The 26,322-nt window shown below is 42.3% G+C and overlaps 1 protein-coding gene across 2 annotated transcripts in view; it reads left to right on the plus strand.

Moving 5' to 3' along the window:
* The window catches only part of TSNAX (translin associated factor X), a 346,461-nt gene that overhangs the window by 243,761 nt on the left and 76,378 nt on the right, over window positions 1-26,322 (plus strand). For both annotated transcript variants that reach the window (XM_085611968.1, XM_085611969.1), the window contains one exon: window positions 5,472-5,596. In XM_085611968.1, the coding sequence (XP_085468094.1) occupies window positions 5,472-5,596 (125 nt within the window). The remainder of the gene's footprint in view (window positions 1-5,471; window positions 5,597-26,322) is intronic.

Raw genomic sequence — 26,322 nt, forward strand, 5'->3', positions numbered from 1 at the left:
AGTATTTTTAAACGTTTATTTCCAACCGCGACATTCTCCATAGGCTGTAATAGAGATCCCGATAGCAGCTACTTGCACTGCACGCGCCTCCCGTGGGTCCCCTTCCTCATAACCTGGGGTGGATTCTTAAGGGGCCAGCGATCCTGAATGCCCTAGGCATTGCCTGTAGAATTGTCGTGGTTCTTATACCACTTTTTTAGTATATGGTTTGGTCCCCCCTGGGGCCCAATGTTAATAGTGCTATTTATTGTGTCTATCAATGCTTGTTTAATATTGTAACTTTGCCACAGCTTCATAAAGAGACTGTGGGATTCTGTCTAGAATAAATACATATATTTTATATATATACCTGTGTGGGCTACTCTTTCATTTGGTCATTCAAGAGGTTTTCATGGTAAAACAATAAGCTTAATACTCCTTCAAGACTTAGCCTGAAGGCTGCTCTCCACAGCTACCACTAGGATAGCTTTCTTTAAAGGTTGTCTTAAACCTATCATCAATAATAGTCTAATTGGACTGGTGCAAGGTGTCCCTATAACTAGGAGACAGCATATGCCAGGCCAACTTCTCACAGTGTAGTAGCTGTCTTTTTCCTTCTCTTGAATAGACATTATTTCCCAAAACGCTCCGTAGTAGAAGATGTGAGCTTGGTCCTGAAATCGCATTCATCATCTCATCGTAAACTGAGACTTGTCCTTAGTGAACATTACAGCAATTTCAGTTCCTGAAGGAATAGTTTGGGAAAGGGTTGCATATGATGTATATGGTTCAACTGAACTTCTAAAAATACCACACTTGTTTACATTTTCCTTGAATGATATCATCACCTCCCTACTTTCTCTGATGATTGGGTCTTTGAAACTAAATAATATGCTGTCTGATTTAAAACCATCTGCTGCATTTTCCCGTAATGAGTTGTATGATGATACATCTGATTTTGACACCATGTATTGTTACCAACACTATGGTCATCATTACTTGCATAAAGCAAGTATCCCACGTAATGTTTTGACTTACCATCAATGGGAACATTGCCCAATACCACCGAAAGGTAGTTCACAAATGTTTCCACAGAAGTTTGCTTATTTTTCTGGGGTTAACACTTGAGACTGGTCATCTTATTATAAGGTTGCACCTACACCCGCAAAGAAAAATATGCTCACCAACACAAAACAGATATACTCTGCTTCCTTTCTTTCCCAGCTCTCATTAAGGGTTTCGAATTTTGGAGGGACATCGACACAGAATTTTTCTGGGGGACTAAAGATTGGCAAGTTCAGGGCACTGAGCCCTTATTTAGAGCATGTTTACACACCAAAGCAAATTATCTTCCTGAATGGCACTGTGCAACAAACTTCCTGTCTCGGGTTAGTCAAGATCAAGGACCTGAACACATCTTGGATGCCCTCGCCTACACACTTTAAGGGGTGGCAAAATTACACACAACACAGTGAGGATATACTGAATGACATTCTACATGATGGTTTGTACAATTCGTCAGACCCCAATTGGAAGGGATGGTTGGTTTGGCCTATCAAGACAAATATGTGTCAGTCAAGATTCAGGGGTGCCACCCAAGGGTTTAGTATCTATAGGCCTGACCAATGCTACGTACAACAAGAACATTCGGGGGGTGGTGACATCCTACAGTGATGGGAAGTTATGCCTAGAGCGGGTGAGAACTTGAACACTGTCCCAGGTGAAACACTTGTCCTTACTCTCAGATGACATGGATCTTAGGGATTTTTTTGTTAGGTTCCCAGAAACCACGTCAGATGCGCTTCTTATATGCTATTTATAACGAAATATGGAAAATCTCTCGACAGGAGGCTGCAGAGATATTGCGTGAAATTGGCAGGGTTAACCTAGAAAAAGCTTTGGCAGTAGTCGACAATGGTATGACCACATTAACATCCAGGATATATTCACTGGGCAACATTGTGTTTTCTGCAATAGATATAAAGAACAGGATTTGTCTGTTCTTAAACATGGCCAATCGCAGTTGCGATCCATTACATTATTTATTAAGCTGAACGTTACACTCATTGCACTCTGGTCACGTGCCCTGGCGGTATATCAACAGTACGTCTGTTTTCTGCATACAATCTGACAGAAAACTATGGCATGAAGAGATGCAAAATATACAATAATGCATATTGAAAAATTGGACCAATTTCCTTTTACCGTGGCTGAGTCACCTTCCACAGAATGGTTAAACCATGGCCACATTACACTGCCAGTCACGACATTCCAATTTCAATGCTGTCTATAGTATCACCAGGTAGGCAGATACAAAGCGATGGGAGAGGGCTACATTCCTGAGTATTGGGAATTGCCGTACAGATTTAGATGCAGGAATGGGGACACTGGAGTTTTTCTAAGCGATTCAGACTGTAATAGTTCTTTAAGTGGGTCTCTAATTTGTCAGGGATTTATGCTTCACGGAGCGTGTAATTGTTAGGTTACATACCTATTGTGTCATTTGAAAGGGTCCCCAGCTGCTGTGATTCATCCGGTGTTCAAACTACTCTCAAATGGAAGTTACTTGATGTTGAATGATCAAGGTTGTTGTGGGATGATGCCAGACATCACATATCTGGTCACAGTAAGTTCCAGGGTTACTAGTTGTATGCAAGTATTGCTTCCTCTGACCCAGATAGTCAGGGAGGCGCCTATTTGGCCTTTGTTGAATTTTTTCCTTATACGGTTTGATTCTCTGAGCAGACTGAAAGCCATGCTTTTACAGAAGGATGTGGCCTTAACCTCAGCCCGAGAGACTTTTGATCTCCAGGTTGCAAGGACTTCAGCTGAGATACGGGCACTAGTGCAAACTAACTTTCTGCTCCTTTTTGGGGAAAGGGTACATCGTATCTTTAACATGTCTGATACATGTAGGAAAGGGGACTCAAGAAAAGTATTTTCTTTTCTTTATTTGAGGTGCGTCTTACTCATCAAGTAGACCCCTCCTTTTTCCCTACTAGCTAGGTTCCCTGATCCACGATCTCGGATCTTTTTTTGTCTTGTATATACCAAGGAGGACGAACCTAGCTATATCCTCCTCTCCCCCATCTTTGTTTTGTATATATGTCTAACACTTCAATCGGTTGCGCCGCTGGACGTAGACATACTACTAGGCCTCTTAAAGGCCTACATATTACAGTGTGCTCAGCGTATTCCCATGTTGATGTGTGCATTCTTAGAGCCACCACAGGATGATTCAGCTCCTGTCGGAATGGACCCCGAATCTGCAACAGGTTCACAGGCATTGAGTGCTTCCTCAGCAGCAGCTGTGGGAACCGGAGAAGATCACTTTTGCTCCATTGACCTGATCCAAGAGGTGTTACAGGTACCGTCGTCTGCAAAGGCAAGCAGCAGTGATATTGCGTTTCCCACACAGGACACATGAACATTTGGCTCTCCGTGGGATGGGAACAGTTCGGCCTTTTTTCAAAACAACTCAAATTGATATTCAAAAACATTCTTTTTGTTTTATTTTTCTCTATTGCTCTCACTGGACACCATGGTTTTTGATGTGCTCAATTGGTTTAAAAAGTATATTGACTTTCTAGAGGACTTAATAGAGCTTTTTTACATATACCGTATTTTAAAGTTTTTTTTACATTCGTTTTTTAACAATGATTTTATGCTTTTTAGACTCGCATATCTTATCACTTGTTCATCTAACTTCCTTCGGATGTGTGTTAAGAGCCCCAATATAGGGCTAGGTAGCTGCACAACCTTTTACCTACATTTGTCCTACCTTGCTCAACATAAATGCTCTGTCGCTGACATTTTACCTAGTTAGCTGCCGAATAAATGTTGTGTGTTTTTCTTTGAAAACTAGCCTAATTTAATATGCATGAGGATTCTTAGTATCACAGAAGGATTACCATCGTCTGTATAATAACTCTGTACAAAAGTCACTGCTATCGTCATCCTTGGACGACAGGCCCACAGTACCATGACACATCTAGGTAGAACCCCTGAGGGTACTTTTCGGGTATATACGTACCACACCTTAGCTGGACAGACCAGAGGAGAAGCTTCCATGCTGACAAGAGACGCTGAAGTCCCTGAATGCAGAAATTCAAGCATGCAGTGGTCTGACATTCCTTGCGGGGTGTCCAACTTGAGAACAAGACATGGTCCTTCGTTCTCTCCCATTAGGTAATGGTGTTGGCTCTTTCCTAGAGGGATTCTTGGCTTTCCACATACATACATGCTAGGTATACTTAGCTAGGGTTAGCATCTTAGGAGTACGCATGATTACTACCATGTATCTATATGCCAGCATACATTCACTGTTTTAGCACTGTGGTAGAATTCTACCTTCTATTTACTCTGTTGGTGCTTGTAATCATTTATATCTGTTTCTGTCTAATGGGTGTTGCAACACACATATATTATACTAGAATGACACTGGTTCAATAAATGCTTACTGAAAACGTCCCCACCGTTTATTCTGTGTATCTCTCTGAAACCAAGTGAGGACGTGTGACTGATGGAAAAGTAGTGCACGGTTTTCACGATCCCTAAGGGGGTCCATGGTTGTCATGTTTGATAGTTGCCAGAAAATATCCGCTTCTCGGTAAGGTTGGGAGGCTTATAGTGGCACTGCGAGCTAGCTGGTCTACAGGCGAACATATCCTTTGGGAGTGTGTGGACACCAATCCCTTAGTTTATGTTGTCTAAACGCACAGATCCTATATAGATTTATAGGAACTACACAACAGTGGGCTCCCCGAATATGACATTCCTAAATTGGCACGCAGGTTCATTTCTGTAGTATATACTGCTCGCCAAGAGGGAAGTTGACATCCATTGGTGCAATAGACAACCCCCTACAGGCTCTATCTGGTTAAAATCCATGTCTCATTGTGACAAAATCAGTCAAGACTATACACAACTTCAACCCTACACGTCCAGACCCAAAGATGTTTGGCAGCCAATCCGGGACTATCTCCTTTCATTGGATTCTGACAGAGTCGATTGATACTGTTTCGAAATTATATCCGGCGCATTTCCCCAATCCCTCCAATATCGGGTATATGTCCCCTCTGCCCCACAGTTCCACATATCTCCCTCCTTTTCACCATCTTATCTCACTTTTGCATTCGAATCTGCACAGTTTGCAGTTCAATTTTACATTTATGAACCTGAGAAAATTGCAATGTATTTGTTGTATGTCTGCTTTTCTTATAAAATCAATAAATAATGTATTTATATTTTTAAATAAATGTTGTGACTTGTGGCAGTGGTGACTGCTTTTAATGTGAAAGTTTTTATATGGATAAATACCATTGTCCTTTCAAGAAAACCGTATTTGAAATTTAGTTTCTGACATTTTAAGATCTTTTTGTACATTGTTACCCTGCCTGTGAGATCCAGTATATTCTGTGAACTGTATTCTTATTTAACATAGATTGCTACTAAGAGAGATTTTCTAAACGTATTTAACATTTGTATTTCAGGACTCCAGGAGTATGTGGAAGCAGTTACTTTCCAGCACTTTATTATAACACAATCGTTGATCAGCATCGAGGACATTAACAAACAACTTGTGTTTGCAGCAAAAGAGGAGGAGCTTAACTCGAACGTAAAAACCCTTGCCACTATAACTAGTTTCTGTTAATCTGTACAACAGTTATGTGTTTCTTTGATTTGTTTGCCATGAAAAACATTTATTATTGTGGATCTGGCTTCCATCACTTTTTAACCCGACTTTTGGGTTTACTTACTGGTTTTATTATGTTTTCTGATTATTAATCATATACAGTAAACTTTTACTACTCAAGTTATATTTTGGAAATAGAAAATCTGTCTTGTCTGCATGGTCCGAGATAAGGGATGCTGTGCAGCATGGCTTAAACCCATTAATAGATCTCAAAGGTGAGGCCTGCAGGCAGCCCCTGGTTCTCTCTGCTCCCCTTAGAAGGGATGTAAGCTTGGACAAACCCTAATGATATTGAAGAAGCTTCCCAGCTGACCGCATCCCCTGGAACAGAGGACAATGTCTGTCCTGTCGAACTGAATCATCTGGTATCTAATATAGTAAAGTCTGTTCTAAAATCTTAATTTGGATCAGCTCCAGTCTCACTCAATAGGTCACCTTTCATAAGCTCTGGAATGCTTCCTCCCAGTCAGTCCTACAGCGTACCAAGGTCAGAGACCAGTTTTGCTCTAAGCATACTCAGTGCATTTGGTGAATTTGCAATAATCTTTTTTTTTTAATGTGTATAAGATACTGCTTTTCTGTGTAATATCTCTTAACAGGATTCTGCTTTCTAGCGGAGAGCTGTTTTCCAGCAGAATGTTACTATGAACAGGGGCCTGCCAATGCATGTCTGAGTTGCAGGCAGGCATCAAAACGCCTCAGTATCCGATAGTTTGTATCCCTTTTTAAAGTGTTGGAAGAATACCATTCCAGTTCAGTCCCAGACATCTTCCAGATTGCTGAGTCCAATGAGATCCGATTTATAAAATCCCTACAACCTCTTTGAGGGAGTCGCTGTACCATAGAGGAGTTAATTTAATCAAGATACTAGCCCACCCTAGGTATGTAAGATATGTATTCATAACCTGCCATACCTTCACCACTGCTGAAGTATGTCCAGGTAATTTTGTGAGCCCCTCCTTTTCCATAAAGGACTCCTGTGTAATCCTGGGTACTCACTGCATGCCTGTCAACCCTGATTTAGTGGTCATCATGGGGCAGGAAGGCCCAGTCATTTGCACTCACCAGTTTAATAATGTTTACGGACAGGTAGTTGTATGCCACCATCATATACTCCTTGGTTTAGCAACTGAATGGAGATTCATTGAGCACCTCTATCCAGGAGTTAAAGGCATGGTTCAGCATCTGGGTATTTAAAGAATTCCTCAATGACTCAGTAGCGTATATTTTAAAGGAAGAAGAGGAATCTCCGAAGTGATGTCTTTTTGTATAGGGCCACAAGACCAATGAGAGAAGTTCAAAAATACAAAATCTATCTAGTGACTTGTATATTTTGAGATCAGAAAAATATTTTTTTATCTTGGATACATACACCCCTAGGTATTTTAATATGTTGGTGTATAGCAATGAGTCCGCTAAATTCTGGGCCTGAGGCATAAGAAACCAAAGGTTAAAGTACAGACTTGCTTCAGTTTATCTGAGAACTGAAATATTGTGGAAAGATTCTGAAAATCTGTAGTACTCTGTTTCAGAGTAGTCTTTGGTTAAGCAGTGTAGAGAACATTATCTGCATAGTGATATTTGTTTGTCCCATCTATCATCCCATGTCAGACCCCTAATCATTGCATCCCCTCTGACCCACCGTGACAAGGGCTCAAGTGGCAACAAATATTATGGGGTACAACAGTCCATTGACTTTCTACCCAGGTTAATGGTTCCTTTTATAACGGCTTAAGCCAGGGTCAATGTGGTAAAACAAAGCACATTTTAGTGAAGATTGTGAAAATATAGGTTCATTCAATGGAGTTGAAGCGCCTGGTTGTGTCCAGAGACATTATCACTCCTATAAAGTATGCACCATATAGGCACCCAAGGTAAGTCTTATTTTTTTATTTAGGTTTGGTCAATCTGTTCTTTTAGAGGCTTTCTTAGTCTCTATGTTCAGTTGTAAAATTGGTCTATATGCTGAAAACTAGTTTTTAGGGTTTTCCTCCTTATGAATGACTACCACTGTGGAATACATAGACTATACGGTATGAGCAGCCCTCCCTCTTTGCTGTCTTATACATCACCAGAAGGTGTGTAGTCCATTTACCATCAACATGTAGGCCTTTGGACGTAGGGGCTTTCCTTGATTGAATCAGAGTTAATTGCCTCTGCAACTTCTTCTATAAGTTCTCCTTCCATCAAGTCCCTTATCTTCAGGTGGGTGCAATTTGGAAAGCGACAGGTCTGACACAAACGAATATTACACTTTCGAGTGCAGGCCCTTACCCTGCACGCCTTTACCCCGTGGGTACAACACATTGCAATATCCATCGGAATTTGCAACACATATACACCACAATGCTGTTGTAATGCCAGTTACAAAATATAATGCTTAAAATAAGCCACTTGTCCATTATTCTCTGTCACTTTAGATATTTTTTGATAGTTTGCTGCATGTGCAATAATTTTAGCAGGGTTGCTAAGATTATAGATTTTTTCTCAAAAATGCCTGCATTGCATCTATTAAAATGGGTTAATTTATGCTCATTTATTTTCATGATTATTATCTTTAGTATAATTTGTTTTATATGATGCGATTGTCTCTTTCATGGATTTGAGAAGGCTTGAAAAACAGAGCCAGTGCTCATTATGCATTTTGACCTGCCTTTAATTTTAAGGATTTTCTTAATCACTGTTTTTTCTTCTGGTTAAGGGAATTTGAGCACTGTATTTTGTAACTAGGCCGTGACGAAGACCCATTTGGGTCGAAACGCATTGACAATAAAAATAATTGAAACCAACATGCTGTGTGCAGGCTTGAATCTTGTTGACCTGTACAAGATTCACCTTTCGCATTGTGAAATGGGCTCACACCTGCTGACCTGTACTCTCCCCGACTGGTGGATGTGGCTGGTACTCGTGTGAGGAACTTGCATGGGGATGTGTGTGTGTATATATATATGTGTATACATATATATATGTGTGTGTGTATATATATATATATATATATATTTATTCTACTGGCGGTTGCCAGTAGATAGTTATAGTTAGGACCTAGTTTCCATAGGAAAAGCGTTTTTTCTTTTCCCAATAACTTTGGCACCAGTTGACGAATTTTTGCGAAATTTTCAAAACTTGTGGCCCACTCTGGTCAGCTCCTATCCTGAACGTTTCGGAGTGATTTGCCCAGGGGGGGTCCCAAAACTTGTTTTCTCTGTTATTTCCCATAGGAAACTTTAGACACGACTACAGCCTGAACTGCTGAATGGAATTACACCAAATTTGGCAAAAAGGTAGCCCTTGGTTCAGAAAGAGACCTTTTTCTTAAATGGTGTAAATCCATTCAGTAGTTCCTGAGAAATTCAAAAAATAGAGGTCAAAAGATCAATTTCCCATAGGAAACTTTAGACACAGTTACAGCTGAAACTGCTGAACGGAATTACACCAAATTTGGCAAAAAGGTAGTGCTTGGTTCATAAAGCGACCTTATTTTTTAAATGGTCTAAATCCGTTCAGTAGTTTTCGAGATATTAAAGGAAAAAAATCTTTATATATCTGGGCGGGACCTAACTACACTAGCACAAGCTTGACTCTAATTGGCTGCAAACACTTCAATCCAGGAAGTGCTGGCAGCCATCTTGGTGCAATGCTTTTTAAGTCTCCCTAGCGACGCAGCGCATTCGCTGCCCACTACACAAACACCACTACACTGTCCTAAATCCTAAAACACTACCCCAGCACGACCCCCTACAGTGCACGAACAACACTGCACTGCCCTAAACCCTGAAACACTACCCCCAGCATGTCCCCCTACACTGCCCGAACACCACTGCACTGCCCTAAACCCTGAAACACCACCCCCAGCACGACCCCCTACACTGCCCGAAGACCACTGCACTGCCCTAAACCCTGAAACACCACCCCCAGCACGACCCCCTACACTGCTCGAACACTACTGCACTAAACCCTGAAACACCAGCCCCAGCACGACCCCCTACACTGCCCGAACACCACTGCCCTAAACTCTGAAACACCAGCCCCAGCACGACCCCCTACAGTGCCTGAACACCACTGCACTGCCCTAAACCCTGAAACACCACCCCCAGCACGACCCCCACACTGCCCGAACACCACTGCACTGCCCTAAACCCTGAAACACCATCCCCTGCACGACCCCCTACACTGCCCGAACATCACTGCATGACCACCTACACTGCCCTAAACCCTGAAACACCAGCCCCAGCATGACCCCCTACACTGCCCGAACACCACTGCACTGCCCTAAACCCCGCAAAACCAGCCCTAGCACGACCCCCCTACTCTGCCCGAAACCACTCCACCACCCTGAAACACCAGCCCCAGCACAACCCCCTACACTGCCCGAACACCGCTGCCCTAAACCCTGAAACACCACCCCCAGCAAGACCTCCTACACTGCCCGAACACCACTGCACAGCCCTAAACCCTGAAACACCACCCCCTACATGACCCCCTACACTTCCTGAACACCACTGCACTGCCCTAAAAACCACCTCAGCACGATCCCCTACTCTGCCTGAACACCACTGCTCTGCCCTAAACCCTGAAACGCCACCCCCACCAAGACCCCCTACACTGCCCAAACACCACTGCAAGACCCCCTACACTGCCTGAACACCACTGCCCTAAACCCTAAAACACCACCCCCAGTAAGACCCCTACACTGCCCGAACACCACTGCACTGCCCTAAACCCTGAAACACCACCCCCCTGCACGACCCCCTACACTGCCGGAACACCACTGCACTGCCCTAAACCCTGAAACACCACCCCCCCGCTCAACCCCCTACACTACCCGAACACCACTACACTGCCCTAAACCCTGAAACACCACCCCCTACACTGCCCTAAACACCACCCCCAGCAAGACCCCCTACACTGCCCGAACACCACTGGCCTAAACCCTGAAACACCACCCCCAGCAAGACCCCCTACACTGCTCGAACACCACTGCAAGACCCCCTACACTGCCCGAACACCACTGCCCTAAACCCTGAAACACCACCCCCAGCAACACCCCTACACTGCTCGAACACCACTGCACTGCCTAAACCCTGAAACACCACACCCGGCACGACCCCCTACACTGCCCGAACACCACTGCACTGCCCTAAACCCTAAAACACCACACCCGGCACGACCCCCTACACTGCCCAAACACCACTGCACTGCCCTAAAACACCACCCCCGGCACGACCCCCTACACTGCCCTAACCCCACTGCACTGCCCTAAACCCTAAAACCATACCCCTGACACAACCCCCTACACTACCCAAAGACCACTACCCCCAGCATGACCTCCTACACTACACAAACACCACTGCCCTACCCTAAACCCTAAAACACTACCCTCCGCTGTACCCCATACACTACCCAAACACCACTGCACTACCCTAAACCATGAGCAAAATGAGTCAGTGCGTATTTAGTAACTGGTATTGATGTGTCTATTTTTTCGAAAATGGTAGTCTGTATTTTAGAGTGGGTGTATCAAAGGTTATATTCAGGTGTGAGGATGTGCATCAGATTTTCACGTGGATGATGTCATCAGTGATTTCATTTGAGATGTCATCAGTGATGTCACTGACCATGTCATGAATGATGTAATATGTGACGTCATCAGCAGTGCATTGCGGGTGCGCGAGTTATAGTTAGCTGAACTAACTATAACGCCGGAATTTCTATAGCCTTGTACGAGTGAAATGTCCAACTAACTATAACGTTCCTGAAAGCTATGGTTTTTCATATATATATATATATATATATCTCCATCCTACTGGCGGTCGCCAGTAGGTAGTTATAGTTAGGACCTATTTTCCATAGGAAATCCGCAACATTCTATTCCCAATAAGTCTGGCGCCGGTTGACGAATCCTCGCGAAATTTTCCAAACTTTTGGCCAGCTCCGATCCGACCCTGAAAGTTTCGTGGTGATTCGTCAAGTGGGGGCCGAGAGAAAAGGGGGGTCCCAAAGCACGGTTTCCCCATGCAATTTCCCATAGGATCTGTTATCGCAGCTACAGCCCGAACCGCTGAACGGAATTACACCAAATTTGGCAAAGAGGTAGTCCTCAGTTCAGACTCGTGCCTTTTGCATAAATGGTGTGAATCCGTTCAGTAGTTGCTGAGAAAACTAGAGTTAAAAATACATAAATATCTATGGCCGGGGAGGATCCGCGGACCCTACCCGCACCGTATGCGCACCTTCCCCGAACCGAGCGTGCACCCTCCCGATCGCACGCTGAATGCTAATTGGCTGTCGAGTGTCTCTCTACATTCGAAACCAGGAACTGTTGGCGGCCATTTTCTGCCTCGGTAGAAGCGAGGCTGAGGAAGCAAGGGGAATAAGTGTGTAAAACATATAAAGGGGGCAGAGTGGAAATACTCTGACCCTCTAGAGGTGCTGGGGCCCCCTCTTATTAAAACAAAAACGGTGAAATGCGTGCACGGTGCGTGCATCCTATTGCGTTGGGTGCGCGGATCCACGTAATTTTTTTTTTTTTTTAAAAGACAAGAAATCATTGGTTGTATGACTACTTTGTACACTGAAAGGTAGGGTGTATATTTCTGTTTTTTAAAGGTATGATTCTTATTGGTTAACAAAAACAGATTGTAAGGAACATTATATATGATTAGCTGATATGTTGAAAAGTGAAGCACACTTCCTCTCTTGTTTAGCAAGATTGTGTGCTGAACTTCTGACCTGTGTGCTCAGTGCAGTGTTCCATGCCCTGTTTCTGTGGTAACAGGCAGAAGGCAGATTGGGGGAAGGGTTGAAATTGATTTCAGTTGGAAAGGGTTGAAATGTTTAACCAATAGAAATGTGTGTTTGCTTTTGAGTTTGTGTGAAGGATTGTGATTTGATGTTTACATGTATATGTGTGGAAAATGAAAGGGAAACTTTTCCATTCTTTGTTTTTGCTGAGAGGTGCACAGTGCAGAGACTCTGTAAAAGAAAATATGGTGTGTGACTGATATACTTCTTAATCTACAAAACAACTTGAAAGATGAGTTATTTAATTGTGAGGGATGTATGTAGACTATTTTGATTTTAATCAGACTAAAGTATTTCTTCTGCTAAAGTGTAGGGAGTACTTTTTTTTCTCTACAATCTTATTGACAGTATGTGTGCATGTAGAAACCATTCTGTGATAAGCATTTGGGTTTTTCATGTGTTTGCATACAGATAACTGTGCTGTTTTTATATTTTGGTAGAATTGGAAACCAGTCATTGTTTATGAATTTGTGAAATGAGTTATGTTATGTTTCTATACTAAAATGTAGTACTTCTTCTAGATGAAGAAATGTGTTTTGGTATAGTGCAAGGGATAGTGTTTGTCTAAAATCACACAGTGAGTATGTGTGCATTTGGGAACCACTGTGAGAGAAGAATTTGGTAACATGTATTTGCTGACAGATAAATGTTTTAAAACCTGTCATGTTGTGAAGTTTTAGTAGCATTAGAAGGCAGTTTTTGCAAATGAGTCAGGCTTTGACACAAGTGCAGTCCTGAAATATGTAGATTGTGTGCAGTTCCCTTACCACTTGCACTGTAGTGAATGCGTTTTGGTAAACTCCTAGGGATAGTGGTGCTTGTCTAGAATCACACTGTGAGTTAGTGTGTATTTGGGATCACTGTGAGAGAAGCATTTGGTAACATCATGTATTTGCTGACAGATAACTGTTTTAAAACCTGTCATGTTGTGAAGTTTTAGTAGCATTAGAATCCAGTCTTTGCTTATGCGTTGATTAAATGAGTCATGCTTTGACACTAATGTGCTGTACTTAAATATGTAGATTGTGTGCAGTACCATTAACTCTTCTAGACTAGTGAATGAGTTTTGGTAAACTCCTAGGATAGTGTTGCTTGTCTAAAATCAAACTGTGAGTCTGTGTGCATTTGGGTAAGGATTGTGAGAGAAGCATTTGGTAACATCGTGTATTTGCTGACAGATAACTGTTTTAAAACCGGTCATGTTGTCAAATTTTAGTAGCATTAGAAGCCAGTCTTTGCTTATGCTTTGATTAAATGAGTCAGGCTTTGACACAAAAGTGCAGTCCTGAAATATGTAGATTGTGTGCAGTTGCCTTACCACTTCCACAGTAGTGAATGAGTTTTGGTAAACTTCTAGGGATAGTGGTTGTTGTCTAGAATCACACAGTGAGTCTGTGTGCATTTGGGAACCACTGTGAGAGAAGCATTTGGTAACATTGTGTATTTTTTAGCAGATAACTCTTTTAAAACCTGTCATGTTGTCAAGTTTTAGTAGCATTAGAAGCTAGTCTTTGCTTATGCATTGATAAAATAAGTCAGGGTTTGACACTAAGGTGCAGTCTTCACTGTGGCAGAACTGAAAATTTAAAAGTTTTACCCAAGCACCATCCTAGAAGTAGTCTGATGATTTAGTCAGTTTCTAAGTACCAAATAGACTGCTTCAAATGTCTATGCAGTATGCATGTAGTGTTCTAACATACTATACACTTGTCTTTTACACCTTCAATTCCCTAGTCAGTATCCATACACTTCCAGGAAACACCCTGTCACTCCCTTTGCAGTCCTATAGTAACCCATTCAACACCATGTACTAATCCATTCACTGTGCCAAAACCCAAACACTTATAAATTCACCAAGACACTCTTTCCAGTACTCTAATGATTCAGTCACTGCCTAAGTATTCATGCACTGAGCCAGGCCTTAGCACATGGACTTCTTCAAACCCCTATCCACTATGCATGCAGTCCTCTAACCACCTACAAACTTGTCTTTCACACCTTCAATTCCCCAGTCAGTATCCATACACTTCCAGCAAACACTCTGTCACTCCCCTTGCACTCCTCTAGTGACCTATTAAGCATCATGTACTAATCCATTTACTGCGCCAAAACCCAAACCCTAATAAATTCACCCAGGCACTCTCCTTGCAGTACTCTAATCATTCAGTCAGTACTCAAGTACTCATCCAGTGACCCAGGCCTTAGCATATTGACTGCTTCAAACCCCTATTCACTATGCATGCAGTCCTCTAACCACCTACACAACTGTCTTTCACACCTTCAATTCCCTAGTCAGTATCCATACACTTCCAGGAAACACCCTGTCACTCCCTTTGCAGCCCTCTAGTGACCCATTCAGCATCATGTACTAATCCATTCACTGTGCGAAAAGCCTACCACTTATAAATTCACCAAGATACTATCTTTGCAGTACTCTAATCATTCAGTCAGTGCCTAAGTATTCATGCACATGGACTGCTTCAAACCCCTATCCACTATGTATGCAGTCTTCTAACCACCTAGACTCTTGTCTTTCACACTTTCAATTTCCTAGTCAGTATCCATACAGTCCAGCAAACATCCTGTCACTGCCTTTGCACTCCTCTAGTGACCCATTCAGTACTAATCCATTCCCTGTGCGAAAAGCCTACCACTTATAAATTCACCTAGACACTCTCCTTGCGGTACTCTAATCATTCAGTTAGTACCCAAGTAGTCATGCAGTGAGCCAGGCCTTAGCACATGGACTGCTTTAAATGCCTATCCAGTATCGATGCAGTCCTCTAATCACCTACACAGTTGTGTTTCACACCTTCAATTCCCTAGTTAGTATTCATACACTTCTAGCAAACACCCTGTCACTCACCCAGTGTGTCTCCTTATAGTACTGTAATCATTTTGTCAGTTAGCATGTAGTGTTTTAGTGAGGTAGGCTTTAGGGCATGAAGTGCTTCAAAGTAGGATGCACTATGCATGTAGTGTTTTAACCATTGTCACACTTGTGGTTCAGGGCTATAGTTTCTTAGTCAGTATTTATATAAAATGTGTTTGTACAGTAATGGAATAGTATAAATTTGAAAGTTATTAATATACATTTATTTGTGATTCTTTTTTACAGATACAGAACAGGAGTGTTTCTCATCTGTTTGCACTCTTCTCGTGCAAGATTGTTTGGATGAAGGGTCCTTAGGTGTTTCATCATACTTGCTGTGCCGCACGAGTATTTTTTGTTAGGATCCCCTCGTAACAGAACTCTTTTGAAAATCTTGCGTTTGACAAAGGTGGCATTGGTCTTTGTTTGCCCCTCGAGAAAAGTAGAAAATTTCCACATCACTGAAGGAAAATGTTGTGGGCGTGGTGCATCCTCCAAAAATTCATCTTTAGATTCGGTGAATATTTTAAAGCGACATCATTTACAGTTTATGTAAGTTAAAGTTAAAAAAAATTGTAAGCTGTGTGCATTTTATATATCTGTGATTTGTATCTTGTTTTTTTTTGAGAATAGCATGTTGTGGTTTTTTTTAACAATCTTTGAGATTGTGTTTTTTTTTGCCCGCTGTTAACTGATGAATACGATTGAAATCACTATTTTTAGTGGAATTTAATATATTCTGAGAAGAGCAAAAAAGGCAAACAAATTACTTTGTGGAAACTATGCTGTGTTGTAAAAAATGTATTATTACATGTTATAATTGTTTTTTCCTTTTCTTTCACAGATCCAAATTTTAAAATAAGCAATTTATATGAATTTATATTGGAATGAAAAGCAGAAAAAAATGTATACCATTTTTTATTCCTATTACTGTGAAGGTAAGTTTAACTAAGTCTCAATATGCAGAATGAGGAGGTCTGCAAGAAGCTACAAAGTTGAAACACGTTTCTAAAAACTCTCTTTATGTAGTTTTGAAATCAGACCATAATCAGATATCATGTGACCTGCAAAAAAAGAGATTTGAGGGGTTCATAATATTTCCCATTTTAGCTATTGAAGGACCGCAATTATTTCAATCATTCTTCTTTGAACATCTTTGCAGACAAAACTCTGTGCTTACCTTCTATCATTCGCAAGGAAATTTAAAAACGGAAATATGTCACTTTTTGTAACATAGTTATTGTGCAAGATACTCTTTCATATTTACAAAGAGAGGAAAAGGCACTCTGTGCAATTTTTATACTCAATGTGAATACAACCTCATCATGCACACCACTTTGTGTTGAAAGGGTGTTCTATAAGTGTTGTTGTGCATGATTGCACTTAATACTCATAGAACAAGACACATTTCTAGATTTATCAGAAATCATAAATCTCGATGTGTGTGAATGCTGCACCATTCTAAAATTGGTGTAGGAAAGCACAACAAGGAGAATTGTTTTAATTTCTCCACATTTTTATATCTTCAATGCATGCTGAAATGTTCAGCATACATTGAAGGAGAAAAATGCATTTTCTCATTGTTTTTGTGCAGAAAGGTGTGTCTTCCTGTAGAAAAACAAACAGCACATGACACAGATATCATTGCACTATGGGGCAAGGGTGCCTGTGTCACCACATGGCTGCAGTTTAAGCAGCCGTGCAGAGAGAAGCATAGATTTGCAACATATTTATGTACATATGTTGCATCCCTGTGCTTCGGAAGTACTACAGCACACTGCAGTTAAAGAGGTTACTGTGTGATGCTGCAGCACTTCCTCATAGTTCTGCACTTATACATTCACCATACGCTACTAATGCAGTCATTCAGTCAATTACGTACTACACATACATTCATCTAAACTTCCACACACTAACAAAGACATTTAGCTCTTTTTTTAAACCAGGAAAGTTAGTTCTTAGAAGAACTTTTTTTTTTCTTCTTTTATGTTTTTTAATTTTTTTTGTAATTTTTGGAACAATTTTGTTATTTTTTTGTTTTTTTCAAAAGGGAAAAAAAAACAACCGGAGGAACAAAACAGTCAACTTCTGCAAAAAAATAAATAAACACAAGTTCAGCACTTGTGGTTTTGCTGCGCTCAGCAGATTAGTTCAATTGACTGCTCACCGTAACATAGTAGTTTGTTGCATTTAATGCAACTAATTTTTAGTTTTCCAAATTCTGGACGTATGTCCGGGTGAGTGCTCGATGGTGATGCTGCAGAAGTGCTTGCCGCTGCTGTCGGAGTCTTCTGCATTCCTGCTTGGCCAGGTTCACGGGATGCAGAGACTTCAGGTGTTTTAACATACTTGCAGTCCCACAAGAGTATCTTTTTGATGGATCTCCTCTGGAAAGCACTCTTTGACATATTTTACATGTCACTTTAGTTGAATTAGTTTTATTTTGTCCTTCTGGGAAGGAAAACATTTTCCACACCACAGAGGTGTATCTTTCTGGGCGTGGAGGTTCCACAACAAATTCCTCATCGGACGAATGGTCTGATTCTGATGGTGGCTGCTGTGCAGAAGCCATTGTCTTCAGAACAATTGCAGCTGTGGAAATCTTCCCCAAAAAGTTTCTTCTAGTTCTAAGGTGTGAGATGTTCCTCCAAAGAAGCTCTAAGAATGATTGAAATGGGTGGGATCTTTCAATAGTTAGAATAGGAAGTGTAATGAACCAATCAAATCTCTTTTTTTGCAGGTCACATGGGATCCGCGCACCGTGCGCTTACGCAGCACGCACCCAGTGTGCATCCGCGAAATTGAATAATTTTTTTTTATAGGATTAGATGTAAAAATATATTAGTTTTAAGACTAGTTTAGAGTTTGTCTTCAATTAATATTCACATGAAATAGATATATATGTTTTTTAAAATTTTAAATATTTCGCGGGTTCCGCGCACCTACCGCGTCATAGACGCAGATGATGCATCGCGGAAGCACGTAAACTTCGCGTTACGTACATCGAACGTGTCGCGTATACGCTGGGAGTCGCGTACCGGTCGCATTGCGATCGCGCACTTTACAAATATTAAAAAATGTTTGAAAAACCCATTAAGTTCAAATAGTATTTTTTAATTTTTAAAATAATTAATTGAAAAAATAAGTTTAAAAAATGGTGATTAAAAAGTATTTAAAAAAAAATAATTAATGAAATTGACACACTGAATTTGAAAAATATACAACTCCAATCAAAATTATTAAACATGAAATCTTCAGAGATAAGTTATAGATAGGAATTAGCATTTAATACACCTTTGAAATTCACTGAAAAAAACATAGGTTTCATGCACGTTATAGTTAGGAATTGGCATTTAAAAAACCTTTGAAATTCACTGAAAAAAACAAAGGTTTCAGGAGCGTTATAGTTAGGAATTGGCATTTAAAAAACCTTAGAAATTCTCTGAAAAAAACATAGGTTTCAGAGGTGTTCTAGTTAGCTGGACATTTCCCTCGTACAAAACCCTAGAAATTCCCATGTTAAAGTTAGTTCAGCTAACTATAACTCGCGCCCCCGCAATGCACTGCTGATGACGTCACATATTACATCACTCATGACATGGTCGGTGACATTACTGATGACATCACTGATGACATCACTGATGACGTCATCCATGTGATAAATTACTGCATCTTCTGACACCCTAATTTAACCGTTGATACACCAACTCAAAATTTCAGACGTCTATTCTCAAAACCATAGATACTCCAATACCAATAACTACATACCCACTTATTAACTCTTAGGTCTACATACACCCCCACTCATTCACCTGTACAGTCACTCATACTTAGTCACTCCGTACAAGACTATCATATGCATTTATACACCTACATAGACACTCACACACCACCAATCATCCATAGAGGTACTCTCACACCTAGTCAGTCATGCAAATAATTAATTACACTCCCATTTACTCACCTATGCAGTTATACACACTTAAGTTCACTTACTCATAAAAATAGTACCACATTCTTACGCTCTTATACAATCATTGATACAAGCACACACTCATCCATACAGCCACTCTCACAATCACACTCTCACATATACCCACTTATATACTCTTACACGCATATATACTGCCTTTCACATATGTAGTTAGTCACAAATGTACCACTGAGATATACATTCAATCCCTAAAACACCCATACATGCTCACTCAACCATACAGTTCATCACAGATGCACTCTTAAAACCATGCACCCATAGAATCACCCACTCACACATCTATGCAGAGTCACACACAGCCTACGCACACAAACACTCAGGTACCCATACAGATACTCAGACAACCAATCAATAACCCATATAGACACTCATATAGCTATTCACAAAACCATGCAGCCACTTATACACCAACACACAGACACATACAGACATTCACACAGTTTAGTCACTAGTATGCAGTAAGATACATTTAATGACTCACTTATAGAGTCAGTTACACACCTACGAAATCATCCATTCACACACTTGTACACCCACTCATTCTTCAACAGGCCTTTCACTATAAATATATAAAACCTATTTAAACTTTACAGAAACACACAGTCACTGGATGACGTCATCAGTGATGTCATTTGAGATGTCATCAGTGATGTCATCAGTGATGTCACTGACCATGTCATGAGTGATGTAATATGTGACATTATCAACAGTGCATTGCGGGGGCGCGAGTTATAGTTAGCTGAACTAACTATAACAGGGGAATTTCTAGGATTTTGTACGAGGGAAATGGCCAGCTAACTATAACACCCCTGAAACCTATGGTTTTTTCAGTGAAAATATATATATATATATATATATATATATATATATATATATATATATATATATATATATATATATATATATATATATATATATAATTTTTTGGGTTTGTGTGTTTCACTGATAAGACCTACGGTTACAGAGGCGTTCTAGTAAGGCTCAGGTTGCTCTCGTACAAAACCAGTGAAATTCATCAATTCTAGTTAGCTGAGCTAACTAGAACTCGCGACCCCGAAATGCACTGCTTATGACCGCACATATTAAATCACTCATGACATGGTCAGTGACATCTCTGATGACATCTCAAATGACGTCACTTATCACATCTCAAATGGTGTCATCCAGTGACTATGAATGTTTAAAAACAGTTTGAGTGTTAAATATATATACCAATGTGTTTGGTGAATCAGTGGGTGTATGATTGCCTGTATGGATGATTCAGTGGCTGCATGACTGACTCTATAATTGCATTATTAGGTGTCTCAGTGAATGTGTATGGGTGAGTGACTGGTTGTGTGAATGTCTGTGTCAGTCAGTCGGTGTCAAAGCTGCTGTAAGGGTGTGTTGGTGTGTACGTGAGTGGCAGTATGGGTGAGTGATTGGTTGTCTGAGTAACTATGGGAGTCTGAGTGGGTGGGTGAGGGAGTGTGTGACTGCTTTTATGGGTAAGTGAATGGGTGAGTCTGGCTGCATGGGTTAATGATCGCATGTGTAAGGGGCTGTATGGGTGAGTGAGTGTGTGTATGGCTGTATGGGTGAGTGCATGTGTTTATTGCTGTATGGGTGAGTGAGTGGATATGTCAGTGGTATATGGATGAGTAACTGGGTATGTGAAAGGCAGTATAGGTGAGTGATGGGGTATACAAGTGACTATGAGTGAGTGAATGTGAGAGTGGCTGCATGGGTGAGTGCGTGCTCTTGTCTGTAACTGTATAGGTGAGTGAGTATGTGTTAGTAAGTGGATGTGTGTGTATCTGTATTGTGTTTTCAGTGAATTTCTAAGGTTTTTTTAAAATCCATTTTTTAACTAGAACATCCCTGTAACCTTTGTTTTTTTCAGTGAATTTCTAAAACATTTTGGGACCCCCCTTGTTCTTGACTCCCGCTTGACGTATCACCCCAAATTATTTCGACACTGCAGCTGAAACAAACCAAGGACGTTTTAGTAAAATTCGTGAAGGTTCGTCAAGTGGCACCAAAGTTACTGACAAAATAAAAAATGCTTTCACTATATATACAATGTATGCACTGAACGATCCAAAGGTTCTAGAATGTTATAGTTAGGTTCAATTTTTACCCACACAAAACATTAGAAATTCAGCAGTTCTAGTTATACTTGCATTCAGAAACTATAATTTGTGGCCTAAAGTTACTTAACAGCACACGTTATAGTTTCTTCAGGTAAGTATAACTTTAACTGCTGAATTTCTGTCTTTTTGTGTGGGTAAAACGCGAACCCAACTAACTTCCCTGTAACCTTTGTTGTTTTCAGTAAATTTCTGTTTTTGACCTAAAGTAATCTATAATTACTGTACGTTAATACACCACCGCCGCACATGGCCTTAGGCCCTGTGAGACCCCTCCTATGGACCCAAATCCACTCGGGGGTTGGTGTATAAGTGGGTGTATTTTATTTTTATTGTGCTTCGGATCTGCAGTTCCTTCGCGCCCTTACACTGGGGCTGAGCATCGTGGGGGATTTGCGGATCTTTGCATAGGCCCCCTCAAAAAAGGACAATATCTTGCTGATGAGGGGTCCCTCAGAGACCCATTCATGTGTCCTATGGGGTCAGGATACCTCTATCCTGACCCCTTATGTGTTTTTACACTTTTTTCCCCTTCTCTCCGGCCAAGTGGCAAACAATATGGCGCCTGCAACTTTCCTGTCAGGTTGTGGCCAGCCAATCAAGGCCTTGCTTTTCCCCCAGATCTGCTTATCCCCGTGGGTGGATCTGCGATAGCTATACATTTCTTTCTTTAATAACTCCTAAACTACTGAACAGATATACACCAAATTACAAAAAGGTCGCTCACTAGACTAGGATCTAAATTTCTACAAAATTTGGTGCAATTCCGTTAACCGGTTCGGGTTGTAGCCGTGTCTTAAAACTGCAAAATGCCTATGGACATATCATGGGGGAAAGTGCTCTAAGACCCCTCTTTTTCTTAGACCTCGCTTGACGAATCACACAAAACATTCCACACAGCAGTTTAAATAAATTGTACATTAGTTTTGAAAATGTTGTGAACATTCGTCAAACAGCTTCAAAGTTATTAACACAATAAAAAAAACCTTTGTCTATGGGACAATTTGGTCCTAATTAGAACTACCTACTGGCTTTCACCAGTAGGGTAGTGAGGGATCCCGTTCAATTCCTGCCGCTTTGGATGCACCGGTACCCTGTAAAAGGTACAATACCCCTCTGTAAAATGTGTAATGCTTAACTGCCAGAAAAACATCAGTGCACTTAGGGTTCTGCTGCTGCAATTAGTTTTAGCTGAAGAGTCCTAATATGGACAAAACTTGTCCTAGGTTACTTGTATTGCGGTTCAGCGAGGATCTGGCTTGGCAGTTCGGGGTGGACTGTTCCAGCAGAGTCTAGACTGATTTGCATATAGCTGGGTCCAAACTGTTGTGGCATGGTGTGCAAAATAACGATGGACTGGGATGTGGCTCAAGTAGTTACCAGTAGCTGAGATTAATTCAGTGATTCCACCCAACTCTTTTTGCATACTTTAGGATGGATAAGCAAGGGCATAACATTTATAGGACACTGCAAAATCAATGATGCCTAGCAGTTGTGAAATCTACTGTCCCTGGGGTATAATGAGCTTGACAAAAGATTGAACATTATGACTGTGAGAAGTTGGCCTGGCATATGCTGGCCACTAGTTATAGTGGCCACCTTGCACCAGTCCAATTCGACTCTTATGGTAGATAGGTTTAAGACAACCTTTTAAAGAAAGCTATCCTAGTGGTAGCTGTGGAGAGCAGCCTTCAGGCTAAGTCTCAGAGGAATGTAAAGCAGCTTGTTTTACCTTATAATCTCTTGAATTACCAAATAAAAGGACACCACACAGGTATATATATCAAATATATATGTATTTATTTCTAGACACACTCTACTAATCTCTTTATGAGATTAGAAGCCAGGAACACATTCAAATATCAATGTTTCACAAGTTAAGCACAAATATGGCTGCGGCCCTAGGGGCGTACCAGACCATATACTAAAAAAGAGGTTAAGGAAATTCGACTTGCAAGGGGACAAGGCCTAGGGCCTGTAGAATCGCTGGGGCTTCACTACTCCAGTGAAAGCAGGTAAGTAACAGACCGACGGGAGACGCATGCAGTGTGTAAACACAGCCATGGGTTCCCTATTGATTACAATGGAGCAAGTTGCGGTTTGATTTTTAAAGTTTTAGGGTACTTCAAGGAAGCCTACAAGCAAGCCACTTACAAGGTAAGTAATTTGAGGGCCAACACGCACTAGGGAACTGGAGTGCACGAGTTACCTCACCCAGGGAAGCCGGGTGCATAGGTGTATTTTGGTGTCGGGTCGGGTCGCTCTTTTCTATGGAGACCAAAGAAGACTTGCTGCTTGTGGAGACTGAAGAAGTGTCAGGTGGAATCCAAGGCTGTATTCTAGATGTAGAAGACCTGAAAATTGAAGGGACAGTGTTCACAGTCACTTGCCAGTGACCCGGGGCCAGGAAGATGGATGCCCACGGATGTCGGGTGATTTCAGGTGATCAAGGGTGTTTTGACTCTTCGCTCACGAGGTCCAGGAAGTATAGACGATGACCAGCAGCTGGATTCGGAGTGTCCCACGGCGTCTGCAGCTGACTGCGGTGTCGGCAACGGGATTGGAACCAACAAGCCTTGGCAACAGCAAGTCTCTTGTGGAGTGAAGAAAGTCGGTGGTGCAGACCAGCAAGGTCTGAGGGACTCACCCAGCGAGGGTGATTGAGGGCAGGCCTGGAGCAACCAGGGGAGCCCTTTGAGTCGATAAAGTCTTCAGGGGACCCACAAGCCAACGGACAAGGGATTTCGAAGGCGCCTCTTGAGGAAATGCTTCACAGGAGCCCACGGTCACTCGGGACGGGGTAGGCCTCTGATTTTCGCTGCAAAACCTGCTGGAGGCTTGGGCCACAAATGGTCCAAAGCACAAGTTCGTAGAACGTTGTGAAGAGGTTGCACTCGACAATAGTGCATGGTACCCGGCTATTGCTGTTCCTCGTCACTCGTGGGGTCCGCTCACCTCAGCTCTGCTGGGGACTCACAATGGCCGTCGAAGTCATGAAATCCACTTCCGGAGCTGCAGGGACTTCGGACTCCGGCGGGAGCGGGAAAGTTTGCGACCGTTGATTAGAGTTTCTGGTGCCTGCCAAGCAGGGTAGTCACTCCTTGACTCCAAGGGAGATTCTTCTGTCTTCCAAAGGTAGTGGAACGTCGAAGGGCCAGGATTCCTCTTTGTAGAGCGTCGTCCAGGGTTATCTACTTTGCAATGGCAAGGTTGGCTATATTATACTGAAGATAGGGGAGGGACTAGCTCTAGGACCACTCATCTGGGAGGGTCAGGGTAGGGGGTGGTTACACCCACTTCCCTTTGTCCAGTTTCGCGCCAGAGCAGGGACAGTTAGCCCCTGAACCGGTTTGAGCTGGCATATGCACAGAGGAGCCTACTGCTCCCCAGTGCAGGACTTCAAAGCACTCTAGGAGTGCACCCACCCATCCCCAATACACTAAATCCTGTCTGGAAGGTGGTGACACCTCCCTGTGACAGTATGCCTATTGTTGGGCCTCCTCCACTGCGAGTTTCAGTCAGCAGCAGGAGGGCAGCCCAGTGTCTGTGCTGGTGGCATCTATTTTGTGATGCCAGGGCTCTTTCAGATTTCTACCGTGTTAACACAGTAGGTACATGTCGACCCCTCTAGAAGGGTGGGAATCATACTCCCACACCAGTTACTGGTGTGGAGGTATGATTCCAAGTTGTTTGACACCAAACACGACAAGTTTTGATGCAGTCATTCCAAAGTTAGCATTAACCGGGAGGTTATAATGCGCTTAAGAGTATATGGTTTAACCGCATCTACAAACAGCCACAAGGAATAGACCCTGCCAGCGGCAGAGGGGCTCTGCTCAGGCAGAGGCACCCCCCTCACATTGTAAACCAAGCACCCTGCCCTCAGGATTGAAAGGGCCTGCCATAGGAGTGGCTGATAGGTTTATATGTGTGTGTATGGTGAGATATAGGAACCTATACCTCAGTGAGGAGTGCTAACACTAGCTCACCCAGGCTGCAGTAGCAGGCCTGGGGTGTCCGATTTAGTCTGCTTCCTAGGGTTGGCATAATACATGCTTCAGCCCCTGGTAGGCCTGTGAAGTGCCTATGCCGTTGGTACCTAAGGTACCATATACTAGGGGCTCATAAGGTACCACAGTATCCAATCACTAGTGCATCTAGTATGCACTCCAAGTTGTTTAGAGAGAACAGAGAGATTGGGGCCCTGATTAGCAGGGACCCAGCCAGACTATAGCCAGAAACCAGTGTATACATCAGAAAAAAAAGTGGGGGCAACATAAGTGCAGATCCTACTCTGCTACACGCACCGTTTCATCTGTCCACCTGAAGACCTCTTCTGGAGTATCAAAGAAGTGAGTGCGGGAATGAAAGACCACTCGGAGGCGGGCCGGAAAGAGCAGGGCGTAAGGAAGCTTGAGCTCTCAGCCAGGCCTTGGCGGCCATAAATGACTGACGTTGCTGCTGGACCTGTCGCGTATAATCAGGGAATATCAGAATGCGAGAATTATTGAAAAACTGGTGTTCTTTAGCCCTAGCCTGCTTCAAGATGGCACCTCTGTCCAGGTAGTTCAATAATTTGGCAAAGATAGGCCGCGGGCGAGCCCCCACCAGAGGCTTCTGCAGGAGTGCCCGATGAGCCCACTCCACCACAAAGCATCTGGACATTGCCTCGGGGGGAAGCCAGCCCTCCAGCCAGGTTGTGAGAAAGCGTTCCATGTTTCCCTCTTCACAGCCCTCCGGAAATCCAACGAATCGGAGATTGTTGCGTCTGGTCCGTCCTTCCGCATCTTCCGCTCGGAGCGTGAGGCCCTTTTGGACAGTCTCCATCGCTGCCACTTTACGTTTCAACTCT

This window comes from Triturus cristatus, chromosome 6 (assembly GCF_964204655.1).
Source record: "Triturus cristatus chromosome 6, aTriCri1.1, whole genome shotgun sequence".
NCBI lineage: Eukaryota > Metazoa > Chordata > Amphibia > Caudata > Salamandridae > Triturus > Triturus cristatus.